Below are 18719 nucleotides of genomic sequence, written 5' to 3'. Positions count from 1 at the left end.
CGTCAACGCCATTTTCCAGGATCTGGGAGAGTACATGACTCACCTGAAGTTACACAGCTTCCAATCAGCGGAGCCAGTACTTCAAAACCCATCTGATTTAACTCCACACCCTGATAAATCAGCTTCTCTAGTTATTATAACTGTTCCAAGAACCAGCACTTGATAATCTTTAGCCCTGCTAAAGACTGTATCTCATAAGGATGTAAGGATACTTTAATATGAATTGAATTATATTTAAAAACCTATTTATTTAGGCTCCTTTCCACCAACTCAAATCAGAAAGTGCGTACGTGTGCACGTTCTACTGAAACAAAATAGCCACCTTCTCAAAAAGAGACAAACCTAGAAAGCATACACGGTTTTCTCAGACACTAACACCCATTTTCAAAACTACGGGCTGTTTCCAATCATTTTAAAACATACTATAAAATATTGAATTCTGTCAATAAGTGAATGCTCTTTCAAACTATCCCACAGGACACTTAGCTTGGAACAACCAAGCACACATGGACAGAAAAGAACACAAATTTCCTGTCCGAGTTCCAGGTCCTCGCCAATGTCTGCAAACAGGGGGGCCCGAGCTTCTGCAATCTTCTCTTGGAATGAAGAAACCCCTCCATCTGCTGCTCTGTGTGGAAATAAGGTTAGATCCTCGCCCTCGCGGGCAACTGTCCTGACAGAATTCTCCAACTTGCTTTGTTCCTTGCAGCATCCATCCGTTCACTTGAGCAGGCGCCGGCCAGGAGTGCCTACGGGAGGGAGGGAAGGCCGCCAAGCCCCCAGCGCCTACCTGTCCAAGACCACCAGGTCAGTTGCAGTTTCAGCATTACTCTTCAGAATTTTCTCCAGTTTCTGGATCTTTTCTTCCAATTCCTCAGGATCACATTTCCCATTTAAAATGGAAGCAGTGAGTCCCAAAATGCGAGGACACGATGGACAATTTTCACAGAGCTAACCCAATGAAAGACACGGACAGTAAGGAATTTGTTCTGCACAGCCAGCACAAGAGAGACGTTAACAGGTTGAGAAGACGGACGAATGCTACAAACACGACTCACGGAATTACTGTAGCTTGTTAAAAGGCCTGTTTATCAAAAAGGCACATTTAAATATGCTATGAGAGATTATATAATTAATTTATCAGATTATATACTTCGTTTATCTGTATCATGTTTAAAATTTTATTCCAGATTTAGATTTACTACAAGTTATTTACGATAGTTCATTATAATAGATTTAAGTGAAAATTAATTTAATATTCTGTTATCCATACACAGAACAAAGTTCCCAAAACTGGTAACTAATATTACTGCCTTTGATATGTAAAAACACTGCTTATTCTCAGTAATCTGACTTAAATTAAGACTGATAAAATCTAAAAATTTACCTTCATAATTTCTCGGTAGGGGTGGTCTAGGATTGCAAGATGACACTCATCAAAGACCAAAAGGTTAATGTCTGACAGTGATAAGTAACCATTTTTCAAAACATTCAAGGCGACATAGCAAGTCATAACGAGAACCTAAAAGAAAACTAGCATCAGTATACAAATGTGCCTTTCACCTGCCTGGATACACTTATACTAAATCAGATAATGGAAACATTATGTTGTGGGTGAGAATTAAGAAATTCATTAGTCAAAATTAAAACAAAAATTTTAAATGTATGGAAGCTTATACTTTGGAACCAAGAAGCAGAATTAGGAAAATATGGAAAGAGATTATGAGAAAAAAAATCCTTGATAATAGAGACCATGTTTTTATGATAAATCTACTAAATCTACTTCAGGTTTTCAAGTTCCTACAGCCATATTTTGACTGATGAGGCCTATCAGTCTAATTAACTCCCAAAACAATTCACACCATGTTTTCCTCTTTTTTCCCATTAAACTGACAAGGTTTTCTGGAAGAAAGCAAAGACTCAACATTCTTTTTTATGGTGTCATCACTCATCAGTGTGTGGACACTGAAGTGTTTTATTGATGAAGACTCAATCCCACAGACAATCCCTCAATCCCACGAGACATACTCGTCACTGCGGACTGCTCCCGGTCGGTGAGGAAGCCCCTTTCAACCACTTGACCCACACACACCCAAGAGCCCCTCCACACATGCAGCTTCCATAGAAACGGGTCAGTTAGAGGAAGTCTCTCAAAGACCCAAAGATCTCAACCAAGAAATGTCTCCAGTTTCAAGACCTTCAACCCAAGCATAAATTTTCTGAAAAGCAGGCTATCTACAAGTTGGAAATAGGCCATCAGAAGTTGTGTTTTTCAAGCAAGTAAATCAGTCATATTCTCTTCTATGAAGTAAGACAGCAACATACATGACTCTTTATTTGGTTTTGGTGTGAGACCTCCAGTGAGAAAGAGGGTGTAAGGGCTCATTTCTAGGCTGACAAAGTACAGGGAAGTACAGGGAAGTAGAGTTTTCAAGGCTACAGGTGATCTCATGAATGAAGCCAAGGACTTGCAGGGATTTCAAAAGTGAAATTTCTCTACGAGTCTTACCTGGTGCTTAGTAAACTCTTGGTTCCATTTCTCTTTTGTCCAAGATGCATTTACTTCTAGGTCTGAGTATTCCCCAACCTTGAGATCTGAATGAGTTCTGACAGCTGACACTTGTTGAGCAACCTGGTTTGCTGATTACAAATATAATACTCCATGTAAATATGACAAATCTTATCTAGTTGGCTCTCGGACTACTAACGATTAAGACAGCTAAGGAAATCTTTATTATTATATATCATACCTAACCCCCAATTCCTTAGATAGCCCATTTAAAATCCTATTTCCAAAGTTATCCTCCAGAACGCATTTACTAGACTCAAGCCCCTACCCCCTGTCATTCCCTTCAGAGAACCTTATACCACCTTCCTTTTTTATGGCCGATTTTCCCCAACCTAAGAATATAACGGTATATTATATTCTTGCATAATATAAGGCTAGAATGGTAACTACTCCAGATCCACCCCTCCTGTTTTCTTCAGTAAAATCAGATCGTTTCACCAAGAAGTAAGACAGTTTCATATGTATTTAAAGTACATAAGAACATCACATGCTGAAACAAACTAAAAAAAAAAAGGAGAGCAGTGGCAGGGTTATATTAGTGCCCTAGCAGCTTCGGTCCACATTTTATATTCTTAATATATAATCCCAAACACATAAAAACCAGTATCATAAACTCTTACTGAATATCTAACTTTTAAGAAGCATCTAACTTCCCTTCAATAACTGGCATAGCAAAATCGTAAGTCAAAAAGTTACTGATCTAATAATCAAGCACCTTTTGACATACTTTACAAAGCTAAAACATCAAAAACAAATATAACGGTCATGGCTTAGATGAGATGATGTTCCAAGAAGTCACTCAAGCAAAAAATGCAGAATCAGAATTAAATGCAATTACGTTTAAGGAAAAAGCTGAAGTTTAACCCCTGTGGAATAAAACGGCTAACACTTAAAAGAGGCATACTATCAAGTTAAGAGAGAAGTCAAAATGATGTTTCTGCTACCAGAATTTCAACAAATACATTATTTCTCAAACTCTCTACACTTTCAACAATCTAACTTAATGCCCACAGAGAAATTGTGCTTCACCATAAAATCCCATCCAATTTCCTCCACGCAATTTCGTATGGTAATTTTTTTATTACCAGAGTTGACCAAGAACACTGTCCTTTTTCCATTTCTGCTGAAGTCTCCCCTGATCTGGTAGGACAGCTCTTTCGTGAGTAGTACTGCAATAAACGTCTTCCCTGAGCCAGTGTTTAAACAGACTATGGTATTTTGATCCAGAGCGGCTTCAAGCAGTTCAACCTAGAAACACAGCGGGGGGAAAAGATTATACACCTCTTACCTAAGCACAAAGTTGGGGAAAGTGGATTTTGTTTTAATTCAGGAAACTTCACTGTTTTCTACAATCTCCCTCTGATAAATCTGCCAAAAAACGGACTTCCTATATCTGTACGTTCATCACAGGCATTAAAATGCCCGTTATCGTACAGCTGTGTTGTGTAAAGATGCATGGAATGATAGTTATAATTTCTTTAAGAATTATTTTGGCAGGGGACAGAAAACTTCTCAAGAAGAATCTGAATGACCGAGTTTACAGGCCAGTTCATGGTGGTTCAAACCAATCTCAATTCCTACCCAGCTCATGAGGACAGACATACCCAAGTGGGTATTAAGGAGCAGTGAGGTTTTCAGAGGGAAAAAAAAAAATAATGAACTTCACAAATAAAACTATCAAATCAATTACCCGGCAGATGTTAGAAAAGAAAAGGACCATTAAGAACAAAAGTATTTGGAATGAGAAAATTAATCAGAAGAGGAGAGCCTGAAAAGGTAAATGGGTTTTCTATAAGTCGTGTCAACTATATGCTAATTTATTCCATTTTAGTGAAAATGCCCCAGTATTAGTGTTCTCATTAGTACCTGATATTTTCGTGGCGTATAAATGTTATCATGAATTGCTTCTTGTTGCCATGGCAGTCCAAAGAAAGGACCCATTGGTGAGGAGGCAGGGGTCATGAGCTGCAGGCCTGCCATGCTGAGGGGCTGCAAAGCAGGGCTTTTCATTCATCCAGTGCTTCTTTCATTGCATTTTGCTCTAGCACAGCTTACTACAAAAGGGAAAAAGAATACCATTACACCACCATGCAGGGTTAAGAACAAAAGAAAGCACAGAAACAAGAGAAACATAAGAATATCATTCCTATGGACCCTTTCAAACTTTTCCTATAATTGTTTTAGCTTTTTCTTGATCTAAGAGGATCATTTTAAAAAGTCAAGTGTTCTACACTCTCCAACCCAGCAATTCTACACCTAGAAACTTATCTAAACGAACTAGGCGACTACACAAAGATAAAAGTACACGAACACGTATTGCTGCATTATAACTGGAAAGCAAGAAAACGCTTTCAAATGTATTAATAAAAACATGAGCTATGTAACTGATGAGTTATACAATGGAATACCCTGAACCCTTGAAGAAAACCCGTATCTATATTTAGTGATACAGAACTATGCCTTTTCTGATATACCTTTAAAAGAAAATATGAACATGATGCCTTTTTTAACATACACGTATATACGAAACATGTCGATATGTGCATAAATATATTTCAAACATTCTTTGTCAATTCTTTGATGCCATTATTGATAAACTTATGAGATAATGGACGGAAGGCATTTAGCAATGTGCGTGCACATAAGAAAGATTCAAATGCCTGCCAACATTTTGTCATTTTATCCATAGCCCATAAACACACAAGGTCTTTTTCTCAGTTGACCAACTATTTAAATATGTATCTTTAAAAAAATTACACACATCCTAGATAAATTCAGACAGTGCACCATTCTGTGAGTTTTTCATGGTACGTAAGCACTCTTCTGTGTTTCATGTATGCTTTCCCAAAGATAAATTTGATTCTATGAAATGACAGACTAAACCTGAGTCTTTTTAAAACTCCTAACCTGCAGATAGAGGGTTAGAGTCTCAAACCTCACCATGAAAGTCCATCAGCTTTCTGACTGCCAGCAGAATTGACTTGCCCCGCAAGAAGGTTTTCACCCTCGTACTGCTTCAGTGTTCACTGTTAACACTCTATGAAACTGGAAAGAAAGAAGCCCGCTCTTTGTTCCTTGACAAGTGAATCTCCCAACACGTGAAATGTACAACCATGATACAGCACAGTGATTCAAACTGTCCCACCTAATCCAACAAGGAGTCTCAAGTGTAGTCTCTTTGAGGCGCAGGCACGATACCAAGTCCTGATTTCAGAGATGAGCTCAGCTGACAACAACTCAACATCCAGCTACCAGCAGTGTGATCTCAAGTAAGCAGTAGGGGGCACGGGGCTGCAGGGGCCCAGGACCTCAGCAGGGCAGGTGCCACCGGACCAGACAGCACAACCATTCTCATGATCCTTCTCAGAGGAAGACGACAAGCCAAGAATTCCAGAGTCCACTCTGACAGCTGCCAACTCTGTTCTTCATGAGACACAAGTGCTCTTTCTCTACTCAACCAAAGCCCCAACAGCCATCTTTTGACCCCACACTTGGCGTTCACTTTGCCCAACTCCTAGGCCCACTGGTCGCACACGCTCGGGTTCATGACTCAAGCTTTTTACTCTATAGGGCTGCCCAGAACCCACAGTTAAACCCACTTTACCTTCCGGAAATGCGGCAGGTCATTCTGGAAGCCCATGGTTGACACTGCAGGCACTTCCCACCTGACTACCGTCCTTGCGATACCTCTCGACATCTTCGTTACTACAGGCTGCCTACAGGAATTATTTATGCCCAAGCCTGACCCACTCACTTTTCATCCAAGCCAAATACTATTCCAAGACCAATCCAAAACATGGCGCGAAAGGTGTCAGGAAGTAAGCCTAAATCCTGGTAGCTGAAGAGAATAAAGCAGGAAGAAGGCAGCAATGTAAATCCCCAAATACCTCTTCCTCCACCTCCAAACACCATGTACAGCCAGGAACCCGCAAGCACCCCTCTCCTCCTGCCACTGTCACCTCTGTCCACCACTTCTTCTCATAGGGATAACAGTGGGAATAATAATAATTAATTACTCCAGAGAGACAGTCTAAAAAAGACTACTTAAAAAATAGTCTATTTTTTAAAAGGGAATCTATAGTCTTCAAAACTGCATAAAATACAAAGAAAAACTACAGGTATGTTCCAGATTAAAGAAGACTACAAAGAGACACAACAGCTAAATGCAGTGAGTGATCTCAGACTGGGTCCTGGACTGCAGGACAACACCAGAAATGGCCTCACAGAGCCCCTGATAAAACTGTTCAAGTCACTGAAGCTGATAACTGCACTATGGCTGTTTAACAAAGTATCTTTATTCCTAAGAAATATACCCCAAAGCCTCTAGGGGTAAAGCACCATGAGTGTACGCAATTTATTCTCAAATGGGTCAGAAAAAGAAACCACATACAGGTAGAGAAGTGTGCAACCGGTAAAGCAAATGGGGCAAAGCACGTATTCTTTGTCCTATGCTTACTCTTTTAACTTTCCCATACGTTTGAAATTATTTCCCAGTAAAGATTTTTAAAAAGTAAATAAACAAAAATCACTGGTTGGACTGGGATTTCCTTGCATGCGGGAGCTATAGGTCTCACACACTTGGGTCACCCGCTGTACCAAACCACACCCAGAACATGGCAAACAAGCAGGGCAGCTTTGTAGAATGAAAAGTGTCATAAAAACCTTCCAACGGGTTGGCTCAGTCCATTAAGCATCTGCCTTCGGCTCAGGTCATGATCTCAGGGTCCTGGGATCAAGCCCCACATCAGGCTCCCTGCTCAGCAGGGAGCCTGCTTCTCCCTCTCCCCCTGCTTGTGCTCTCTCTCTCAAATAAATAAAATCTTAAAAAAAAAAAAAAAAGATTTCCAACAGCTTCTGTCTGCCTTTCCAATTTTATGTCATCCTGCACATGTGTGCACAGAGACACACAAGTACACACCTGATTCTTCACCAGCACACGTGCTCCCTAAGAGCAAGATGCAGGTCACATTTTCTGTAGCTCTTCAATTTCCTGCTACAGTGTACCGTATATACGTTTACGTAAATATCTGATAAACTCAACAAGAGATTCATGAGTGTCACACAACAACGTATAGAACAGAATCATCACAGTCCAAATGCTATTTCTCTATGTTTTGGAAATCCACACCCTCTCCGTTTCTACTCGAGGTGAGGGCAGGGGGTGGGGGGTGATGGGCAGGAGAGGACCTGCAAGGAAATGGAAGACAGCAGTTGAACCCTCTCAATGAACTTCTCCATAGGTCGTAACAGCTAAGTTAATCCTCCTTCACTTCCTATACAGTGGCTGGCCCCAGAGTTAGGGAACACAAACCCAAGATGAAAAAATTCAAAAGGTAATCCAATAATGTGAAAACAGAAAAATCTACAATTATGCCAATTTTTATTTTCTTTGACATGTTTAAATAGATTTTTTTTTTCTTAACTTGGTCGTAATGAAAAGTTCTGAATCCCCGGGTCAGTAGAAGTCCTGTAGTCTCACAGATGAGCTGACTATTGGTTAGCTGCTTTCCCAGAGCCAATAGACAACTCCCCGTGACTGTTTTTCAATCACAGATTTTAACTGTCTGGCCAGACAATTTACATTCATGAAATCAGTGAAGTTGTTTCATAACTTCCATATATTATTCACTCAGAAATAATGGAGGAAAACACACGAATAAACTCTCTTCCTCTTTCCAAATATGATAAATCACAGATTTACCGTTTTAATGTTTGAGATCTCTGTGTTGCTGTTGTCTGAACTGCATTTTGACATTGTGATAGCAGTTTATTGGGAAATCACAGCATGCTCAAGCTTCTGCTCTAAAAATAAATGCAAAAATAGCCAAATGTAAGATTCCTGTACTTAAATGGAATATAAACACATCTACAAGAAACCCCTATTGATATGAAGAGTTAAATACAAGGCTATTATTTTGTATTAAATTTTAAACGAAAGACATTTGGGTTACTTTAGAATACAGAGTCTTACTCTCTAAAACAACAAGAGAATGAGCTGCAACAATAGCATGCCTAATTCCTAGAGATCCGGGGAAAAGAAAAAGTTAGAGGCAAGTCCAAGAAAGATTTCAAAATGAATACAAGAAAATCTAAAGATAGTGGCTAGGATAATGGGGGTGGGGGGGAAAATAAAAGAAGACAAGTATGTGTTATTTCCTAAATTCACATACACAAAAGAAAGAAAGATCACCAGAAGAGGCACTTGGCTGAGAAATCCAAATCACCTCGATACATGTATGCAATTGGTCAGTAATTTCAATTTCTCAAAATGGAATGAAAAACCCCACAGTTAAATCCACACCATAAACTCTTTTACGGAATTCATTCACGAATAAAAGAATTCAGAACACAGTTCAACAATACTGTTATAAAGAAATATAAACTTAGTGTGGTTCTCCTCAGAGATTATAAATCAAAAACGAGGGAAGCGTAAAGTATTGAGATGGAAAGCTTAATTTCATCACCAGGTGTTGATCTGGTTGGACGTGACCCCGACTCTTGCTTGTGCTCATTACGCTCGACGGCAGTGCCTTCGCTACCAGCAGCCTGGGGAAAGCAACTGTCACACATGTCTCTGTCTTGTCTCGTTGGTGCGAGGACATGTGAGCACAGGTCACACTTTCCCATTTCAGAGACAAGTTTGGTTTGCTAGAAGGTTAACAAGGCAGAATGGGGAAACCTTAGCACTATTTTAGTATGTACATATTTACCTCAAAATGCTGATTCTAAGTTCTTTCAGTTTCCAAGTCTGTATTAATTCATACCCTAGGTAACCTAAAAGCAATCAGAGAGAGTATTTTAGAACATAAAACTCATTTTTAAAAACCAACTTTAAGAAAATTCCTATTTGACAAAATTTTCACATTTAACTTATCAGAATAAGATTCCCAATAACTTCTTTTTCTACTCAAAGTCAAGAAAATAGTACATGCCTCAAAGAGCTGCCTTTAAAATTAGTATTTATTATGTTCTAATACAACTGAAAATGTTTGAAAGTTGTTAGTACAATCCAATCAGATATAAGGGAGAATTCTTGAAAGTAAATTACATTTTCCCCCAGTAAAATCTGGCTTTAGAACTCCTTGAACACTACGTAAGTCAGTACCATGCTTCACGTGAGCAGATGTTCCCTCTCCTGGTGTCAGTCCGTGTTTCTAAAGCTATCTCATACTTTGATGCTTAATTCCATTCTATACTGTCACCTAGTCAGATGCAAACTCAAGACACCAACATGGCTGATGTGTCATGCCCTACACTGTTCAAATTCACATTCACGTCTTTTCTAGAAACACCGTAACTAAAATAAGGACACTGATAATCCTTTAAAGTTCAATGCAATTCCACTATTACAAAACTACTGCTGAGTTATCCAAATTATTTCCCTAGACTATTCTGTATAAAGATACGTCAGAGGGTTAACACGCCAAGTACAATGACAACTTGTTTTATGTTCATTAATACAGAACCAATAGGTCAAGTTTTCTCATTTTAATTGATGATTGTAACTTAAATTACAAACATGCAAACTCCTGTTTGATAAGCCCCTTTAAGATAACTGAAAAAGATGTGCCCCATCCCAGACACTCAGCCAATTTTTAGTACAAACCAATAAACTTCACCCACATTGGCATTTAAAGCCAGTACCTGGCTGTAGCCCTTCGGACAAAAGCTTGTAACAACAGACAGCTTAACCCTGCTCATCTGAAGTCTAAAAGCATCTAGAGCTTCTTGGTACACATTTCCAAAACGGGCAACAAAACTCCCAACTCAAGTCATTTTATTATAAAACGTCACAGATGCTGATATTATTAACTTCACAAATATCACTGTCCAGATTTCCTTCCTACTCTCATGAAGCCCAAGCAGGACTACCATAAAGTCCCACGGTGAACAAAAGACAAAACACACACGCACACAACAGTAACACCGTGACATTAAAACAGTGTCAAATGTACTTCTGTGAGCTAACAGATAAAACTAAGAAATGTCTGAAAAGCCTTTAGATCCTAGTAACAAATACGCTGTGGAGATCTAGGGCATTATTTTAACCAACCAAGCCTAAAACCACTAAAGGAGTCCTTGGCTATAGATGCAAACAGATTTATACAATTATTGGCATAGAGGCAAATTAAAAATAAGAGGCTTAATTCTCCCAGTTGATAATAAAGGGAAAAGCCTCCTTCCCCCTCCCTTTTGTTCACAATTTCTCAATACTCTCCAGATGTAAGTGAATCTTTTTAAAAGCTAAATAGCCTCTAGCCAGTCTCACATCTCAGGAATGTCTCCCTAAGGACCTGAAAGCCATCCCTGAAACATAATCATCAAGAAAGACAATGCCCAAACTCCCAGTTTCCTATGAAGAGGCAGGCCTAATAATGTCACTTGACTCCAAACCGCAAAACCTACCTCCAGTCATAAAGATGTGAGGAAATGAGCAATTCTACCTTGAAAAACATGGATGTTAAGTGTCTAACCAATTAGCTATACAAAAGAGTAGGGTTTCTTTCTGTCTTTGGAGTCTCTTTAGTGGACAGCCTGTAATGCACATCACCACACTGGTTTAATGCTTACCGAGTAATAAAACTGTTTTCTTCCCTCTACCTTTGTGGATGGGTTTTCTGCGTGGGGAGGAGATTCTGTTTTTAATTACATTTCCTCAAGACTGGCTTAAAAAAAAAAAAAGGCATAAAATATATCCTCAAATAATATTCGTGCCAAATAACAAATTTCCATTTCTTGGAATTTGAATACTGGAGAAATCTTAAAATATGCTACCCAACTACACTGGGGAGACGAGCTTTTAAAAAAGAAGATGGAGCTAAGTGTGCAAACACTTAACTACATTAAAAAGGAATCTGCACACGGAAAGGATCCAAGTTGTTTAAAAACTACTCCCACCAGCCTTCCTTTTCTAAATTAAAGCTGGAGCAGGAGGAGTCTCAGCTGTTTTTGCCTTCAGAAGCCAAGGTGATGCCCTCACTCCTTAGTACTTTCTCACACACAATCACCCCTCAGAGGCCCGCCATGTAGGAAGGGCACAGAGGAAGGCCTCCAGGGATCTGGAAAGCAAACTCTTTTCTTCTTTTTTTTTAAAGAATCTTTCATTTAAAAATCATCTGAAAACCAGCAAGGACTCCAGTGTCAAGACCACGGCTTATCAGGCTACCTCTAAGGTGGTTTCCTTGCCCGCAAAATAACCCCTGGCTATTATAAGAATTCAGTAAGATCATGTATGTTAAGCTTGGAAGAAAAAAAGTTCTCGCAACACAGGAAACGCTCAATATATGGTAGTATTTACAAAACCACCCTCCCATCTCTATCTAGAACCTTTGTTTTCAAGCATTTCGTAAGACTTTAAGAAACTTATTAAAGAAAATGTAAAATGCTCTATTAATCCTAAAATTCGGCACAGAAAATGCATTATCATATACATTTAAAGTATACAAGATTTTATACAGTATTTTTAACCAGATGAACCTGAAAACCACAAACTACGAACTACCTAGTCATCATGAATTTACAGTAGAATGAAAATCAAACATTTAAATCACAAAATACGGTATACAATGTGAAATAAAATTAAATAGCTTTGTGTCCACTAGTTCTCTTTTAAAAGCAAAAACCAAAAAATACTAAACGCTACTTCTGTTTGCCTCCACAAACATCACTGAAAACATTACTTCACTTAACTATTTCTTAGGCAATGAAATGGTACACGACGGGTAAGAAATCATCATCATCAAATGGATAAAGTCTGAAAATATAAAAATACCCAAAAAGAGGAAATAACCAAAATATCCATGGTATATAAAAGTATTAAGGATTTCAAGGATTTCTCAACTACCATTTGGTGAATATAGACTATGAAAAGACTAAGGTGGAACAAAAGATTGAAAGACCAAAGAGAAAAGAAAATAATTTCAAGAATTTAAACACTGGTATCTTCAGATAATGAAATACACAGCACAAGAGAAATATTTCCATTTTTACTTTTAATTGACAGGTAGGGGCTAAGGATAGGCTGCCCCAAGATGGGCCACTTTTGCATGGAGATTCTTTTGAGCTGAAGGCAATCGAGACCCTGTGGGCTCAAAAGAAACTTCTGCCCCTCCATTAAGCACATAAAAGAATCTAAATCAAGGGTCTTTCCCGGAATAAGGGTTATTAGCAGAGATCAATTTTATTTAAGTGACCTATCTGCATGGCAGGGCAAACATCTAATTACCAAACATCTGCTCTTCTCCTTATGGCCCTGTGAAGTGCTTTCCTTTCCTCTGCAGTCCCAGACCCCTCACCCTTCCCCTTAGTTCTGGATGACCTACAGACCTCTCACTATGCCTTCCTGTCTTTGGAATGTCCATGTCCGCGTGGATTCCCTGTACGTACACTATTACATTTGATTTTCTCCTGTTAATCTCTTTCAGCCAGTTTGAGTCTCAGCCCAGTTTGAAGGACCTTGAAGAGGACAGGAATTCTTGTTCCCCGACAGTTACATCTGTCATTATTAATTTAAAATCCTTGCATATTAATCTATCCTAAAATATTAATACACACACCAAAAAACCTCATACAGAAACGCTCCCTTTATCATTACCATTTATAAATAGCAAAAAGTGCTCCATGTCTAACACTGAATGAGGGAATGGTGTGGTAAACTGTGGTTCATTTTACATGATACGATTCAACTCAGCCATTAAAAATGATGACAGTTTATAATGAACAAAAATGCTCAAGGTACAGCATACAATGAAAAAAGAAGCAGAGCATTTTTATTTACAGGAAGACCATGATTAAGTCAAGTTAAAAACTAAACATAAGAAGAAAAGAAGGAATGGAGAGAGAGAAAATTCACCCCAAAATTGAGGATGGGATTGGATTATTGCCATGAGCCATTTCTTTTTCCTTAAAACTTTTCTGCATTCTAAAATTTCCTACTACTTGAAAAACTTACTACATTTAGAATTGGAAAACAAATTTTCATACTAAGGATGATTTGTAAGAAGACAATTAGAGAGAAATGATTCTGGGGGCACCTAGCTGGCCCAGTTGATGGAGCATGCCACTCCTGTCTCACGGTCGTGAGTTTGAGCCCCACGTTGGTGCGAGATTACTTAAATAAATAAATCTAGAGAGAAATGATTCTGTTTTAGGTTAAAAATAAGCCAACAAAGACAAAGAAAAGAAAAAACAGAAAAAAAATTTTTTAAACTTCTCCCTTAAGCCATTAAATGTGGTTAAAACTTACCCCAGTTTCTATGACTTAAACCACAAATGCACTAGCCTTCTTTTCTTGCACTATTCTATGACCCGAATAAATTTCTGGGTTTCTGTAAATCTGTAACAAACATATTATGTTTACATTTCAATGTCATTATGCCTAAAATTAGATTTATCCAAAACTGAAACTGAATACAGGTCAAACAGCATTTTAACAAGTATCATCCATCAAAATCTCCATATAAAAAGTATCTCTAGGCTGCCAGCCAATGGCCCACGTACTTCGAATACTTCTTAAAAAGACAACATTCCCACACACCAAAATGGCACCCAGAGCCATCCCTCCCCTTCATGTTGCCTCCTATGCATTTACCCTTCCATTTCGTTACAAAAGAGGCAAACACTTAATACACCACTAACTTTCAAAGTGAGTTTTAAGGTTAATGTTTGATTCCAAGCTTCTGTACTTTACTCAACAAAAACATTGTTCAACAAATGCTAGAATGTACTCAATTCATGACCACCTTCTAGCCTATCTTTTATATACCCCATAAGAACATCCATGAAGGGAAAAAAGGCCATAATTTTCTCTGTTAAGCTGTTTTAACACAATATAATGCATGTATATTTTAATACTAAAGAGAGTTTAGTCTTGAGACAAAATAAGTCTGAGAGACTGCTGAGTATGATGAGTCTGGAAAACAAACATATTAAAAGTTCCGGGCAAGGAGTAAAGCGCCACACTGTAGCTCTGTGCAGAATACCCAACCACTCATGTTTTATCTGCTTTCCCTAGAGGACTGTGACAAGTATAGCCCAACCTTCACATGGTGCCTCCACCTGCCACTTACCCCTCCCCCAAGAATCTAAAAACCTCTATTATTTGACTTCCCTCTCATGCAACACACAGGGGCTATTTGTACCACCCAAATCAGGGCTTATCTGTATCTTCTGTCCCATTTTACGTATTATTGTTATTGCTATTTTCCCCGCAAATTGTTAAGATTTTTCAAAAGAAAGATAACCTCATATTTGACTTACATAGAACTGAAGGAAAGCTAGAGATATCCATAAATATGGATATTTAACTCTATGTTCAGTATAAACCTTATTGATCTACTCTTAAATTAATACATATCTTTTTGTAGGTCAAATTAAAAATTCAATTTAGATACTTCTTACTTTTAAAAGACTTGAAACAACCCAAATTATTTTAACAAGTTTAAGACCCCCATCATTGCCCCGTTCTCCAACAAAGAAAAGTTCAGGGCTGATCCGAAATCACCAAAGCTAGAGAGGCATCCATTGCACAATGATAATTCTGACCGCATCCCAGCTATACCCACCCCTCCAGCCTCAGCCTCCCAGAACTCCCAACCTCTGCAAAATCTTCAGCATTAATGTAATCTGATCTGATACAAACCTTGAAAATGTTCCACCAACAATGTACAGTTCTAAAGTTACAATATAACTGGGAAAACCCAAAGACTGATTTTAGAAACAGTGTTTTATTAGGGTTTTTTTTTTTTAAAGATTTTATTTATTTATTTGAGAGAGACAGAGAGAGAGCATGAGAGGGGAGAGGGTCGGGAGGGTCAGAGGGAGAAGCAGACTCCCCGCGGAGCAGGGAGCCCAATGCGGGACTCGATCCAGGGACTCCAGGATCATGACCTGAGCCAAAGGCAGTCGCTTAACCAACTGAGCCACCCAGGCGGCTGTGTTTTATTAGGTTTAAAATTCAGATAAAATTCTGGGGCACCTGGGTGGCTCAGTCATTAAGCGCTTGCCTTTGGCTCAGGTCATGATCCCTGGGTCCTGGGATCGAGTCCGCATCGCATCGGGCTCCCTGCTCAGTGGGAAGTCTGCTTCTCCCTCTCCCACTCCCCCTGCTTGTGCTCCCTCTCTCTGTGTGTCTCTCTCCGTCAAATAAATAAATAAAATCTTAAAAAAAAAAAATCAGATAAAATTCTATTCAATGTCAACTAATAAATGTAGGAGCAATGACAGAAAAATCACCATATTTAAACATCACATTAGTAACTGAGGCAAGAGTCATTAATGGATGCTAAAACTATTGGGTGAAGTTTACAAAAGAATATTTACATCACCTCAAAGTATCTCTGTCCAGATTCCCTACAAATCCTCACAAAAACTGATATATTCACACTGGGAAAACCTGACAGACACCACCCTCCACCAAAGTGACCTCACCAATACTGGGACTAACTGATATGTATCTCCTAAATGTGATAAACTGAGAAGGAAATATCAGTTACGTAGTTTTCCTGCCAAAAGTGAGAACCCTGAATCTAACCATGAGTTAGCATAAAAACCAAATCTGAGATGCATTTTACAAAACTGGCTCGTGTTCCTCAAAAATGTCAGTTATCATAAAAGCTAAAAGCTGAGAAGTGATTCCAGATTACAAGAGTAAACAAACAAGACAAACGCAATGCACATTCCTGGACTGAATCCTCTATCAGAAAAGGAACACTGCTATGAAGGACATGACCAGGATGAAGGGTGATCAGAATAGGCCACCTGAAAATATGCTGCCTTGGCATAAGGATTATTCCTTGCTGAAGGCAACAGAGAAATAGCAGATAAAGGAGGAATTCTTTGCTCTTTCCCTTCCTGCCTAAAAGCAGGACATAAATGTCGCTTTGTGAGTGTCCCTCCTCCCCACTCCAGTACCAGGAAGAGGAGATGATAATTATCACTAAAGACGGCACTGACTTGCATCTGCACAAACCTTGCCAAAATAACCCCTATTATTTTCCATCACCTATTCACCTTCCCACAATTTACCACCCCTAGAAGCCCAAACTCCTCCATTCCTGTGTCTTGTCACTTGTCCACAATATATGGCCCTTTATTAAAATGGTACATAAACTGTCGAGTCTAACCACTTCCTTGGGTTTTCACTCCTTCTGGGTGAATCTCCAGCGTGCACACAAAATAAATCTTTTCTCTTGTTAATCTGTCCTTTGTGAATTTAATTCACAGGCTCCACCCACTCAGAGCACAGAGGAAAACCTTTTTTCCTCCCCCTACAGCGACACCGGTGAAATTTAACTATCATCATCAATGAATGCTAAATTCTCTGAATTCAGTAACTATATTGTGATCATGTAAGAGAATGCTCTTGTTCTTAGAAAACAGAACCTTGAAAGTATTCAGTAGTGAAGAGCATAATGCCTGCTACTTATTCTAAAAAGGTTCAGAAAAATAAAAACAATATACAGGGAGAGAGGGAGAGAGAGAGAGAGAACACACAAATGTGGCAAAATGTTAACTACTGATAAATGTAGGTATCGATATGGGAATTCTTTATACTATTCCTACAACTCATAAGTTTGAAAATATTTTAAAACAAAGTTAAAAATAAAACTCTACTAAAAACAGATACGTATGTTTGACTATCAGAACACAGAAAAATGAAAATTGTCCAATTGTATTTCTGGGTAGTCTAAAAAGTAATATTTAAGGTGATTTTCCCCATTTAAAAGAGCTTTGTTTAACTACTGCCCCTTAAATGATTCATTCATTCAACAAATATTTATTGAGCAAGACATACATACTGCAAACCTGTATTCTGGAGAAGGTGAGAACCAGACTGGAGTCAGTTCTGAAGGATGAGCAGTAACAACCCCAGTCAGGGAGGGGACAGTAACAGGGCATCACGGGAGTGAGGAGCCAGCATGTGGAGACATTACAAGCAGTGTGCCGACACACTCGTCCCACACGAGAGTGGCAAAACAGTGCAACAGGTTAAGGTAAGACAGAGCTTCATCCTAAAGGACCTTAATATATAGCTCCACAGGGATCTAAATCTCATCCTGGGGAATTCAAGCAAGATTTGGGCCTCTGCTTTTCTATTCTCAGCATACACCAAGGGCTCTCCGCTAGCTCATCTCAGCCAAGAACAAATCTCTATACAAGGTCCAGAGACAGGAACACTGCAAGACAATACAAAAAGAGACTTCTGAAATTTCCTCTATTAGAGAAGACATTCCTGGTTATAATCACTGGATTATACTGGAACTTCCCCTATTCGCACACTGAAAGGCCCCTGTTCCAGGCACTATCCACCCACTTATCCCAACCCTGGAGGAACCAGGATGGTTGGTCACCCTATCTCCACCTACGATTCTCTATCCTTGGCAGCCGATTGCCCATTTCCACTTGGAGAAAGATCCACATTTAGCTACCAAGAGAACTTGGGGCCGTTCCAAAAACTGAACTAATCTAATAAGAAAGATGAAGACTCATTACTGCTAAATATAATTTCAAAAAATACATCCACTACAGGAATTAGAGAGAGGTTTCAAAAAAAGAGAAGCAGCCTCAGAATAAACGCAGCCTCCTAAGGTGAGCACTCTTGTTTCGCTCGATTATGTCACATTTAAACCCAGTACACACACATCACAGAAAGAATCCAGGTGAGAGAGGAAAAGAAGCAGGCTCCAAAGTCAGAGTGGTGACGGAAGCCTTTTGTGAGCTACAAGATCTTGGGCAAATGACCTTGTCTGCCCTTCTGCCTCAGCCTCATTTCTACCATAGGACCCGCGAAGATGTCAGCATCTGGCAACTCTCCCTCCCCTACACAATCCCACAATATACACAATGAATTCATTGCTAAGTCAAATATGCAAATCACTAAAAAGATAGGCCTGATGTTGGGTGTGAAAAAAGAGAACTTTGTGTACTGGAGGGAGGGAGGGGGTGAGATGCTGCAAGAGCCCCACTGAAGAACACTCGGCTTGGAGGACAATTAAGAGCATGTGACATTACTGACCTATTCTGGGACTACAAAGAATGGGAAAGGAGTAGGAACCAAAACTACGACTGCAGGCTCATATCTTCCAGAGTATTTAGAGCCCTCTGAAAGAAAGAAAGAAAGAAAGAAAGAAAGAAAGAAAGAAAGAAAGAA

General features: G+C 39.1%; 1 protein-coding gene across 6 annotated transcripts in view; it reads right to left on the bottom strand.

Annotated features, from left to right (window-relative positions):
- DICER1 (dicer 1, ribonuclease III) overlaps nt 1-18719 on the bottom strand; it is a 70692-nt gene that overhangs the window by 39401 nt on the left and 12572 nt on the right. For 3 of the 6 annotated variants that reach the window (XM_034992733.1, XM_034992737.1, XM_034992734.1), the window contains exons 2-8: nt 9280-9343; nt 8271-8371; nt 4436-5614; nt 3655-3817; nt 2510-2640; nt 1388-1522; nt 791-951 (exon numbers count right to left, since the gene is read on the bottom strand). In XM_034992733.1, coding sequence (XP_034848624.1) covers nt 791-951; nt 1388-1522; nt 2510-2640; nt 3655-3817; nt 4436-4579 — 734 coding nt within the window. In that variant the 5' untranslated portion in view covers nt 4580-5614; nt 8271-8371; nt 9280-9343. The remainder of the gene's footprint in view (nt 1-790; nt 952-1387; nt 1523-2509; nt 2641-3654; nt 3818-4435; nt 5615-8270; nt 8372-9279; nt 9344-18719) is intronic. The other 3 variants (XM_034992735.1, XM_034992732.1, XM_034992736.1) reach the window with 3 other exon arrangements.

The sequence above is a fragment of the Mirounga leonina genome, unplaced genomic scaffold (assembly GCF_011800145.1).
Source record: "Mirounga leonina isolate KUSES-001 unplaced genomic scaffold, KU_Mleo_1.0 Mir_82, whole genome shotgun sequence".
Taxonomy (NCBI): domain Eukaryota; kingdom Metazoa; phylum Chordata; class Mammalia; order Carnivora; family Phocidae; genus Mirounga; species Mirounga leonina.
The sequence above is the reverse complement of the archived record's forward strand: the minus strand, read 5'-3'. Positions and strand labels throughout refer to the sequence as shown.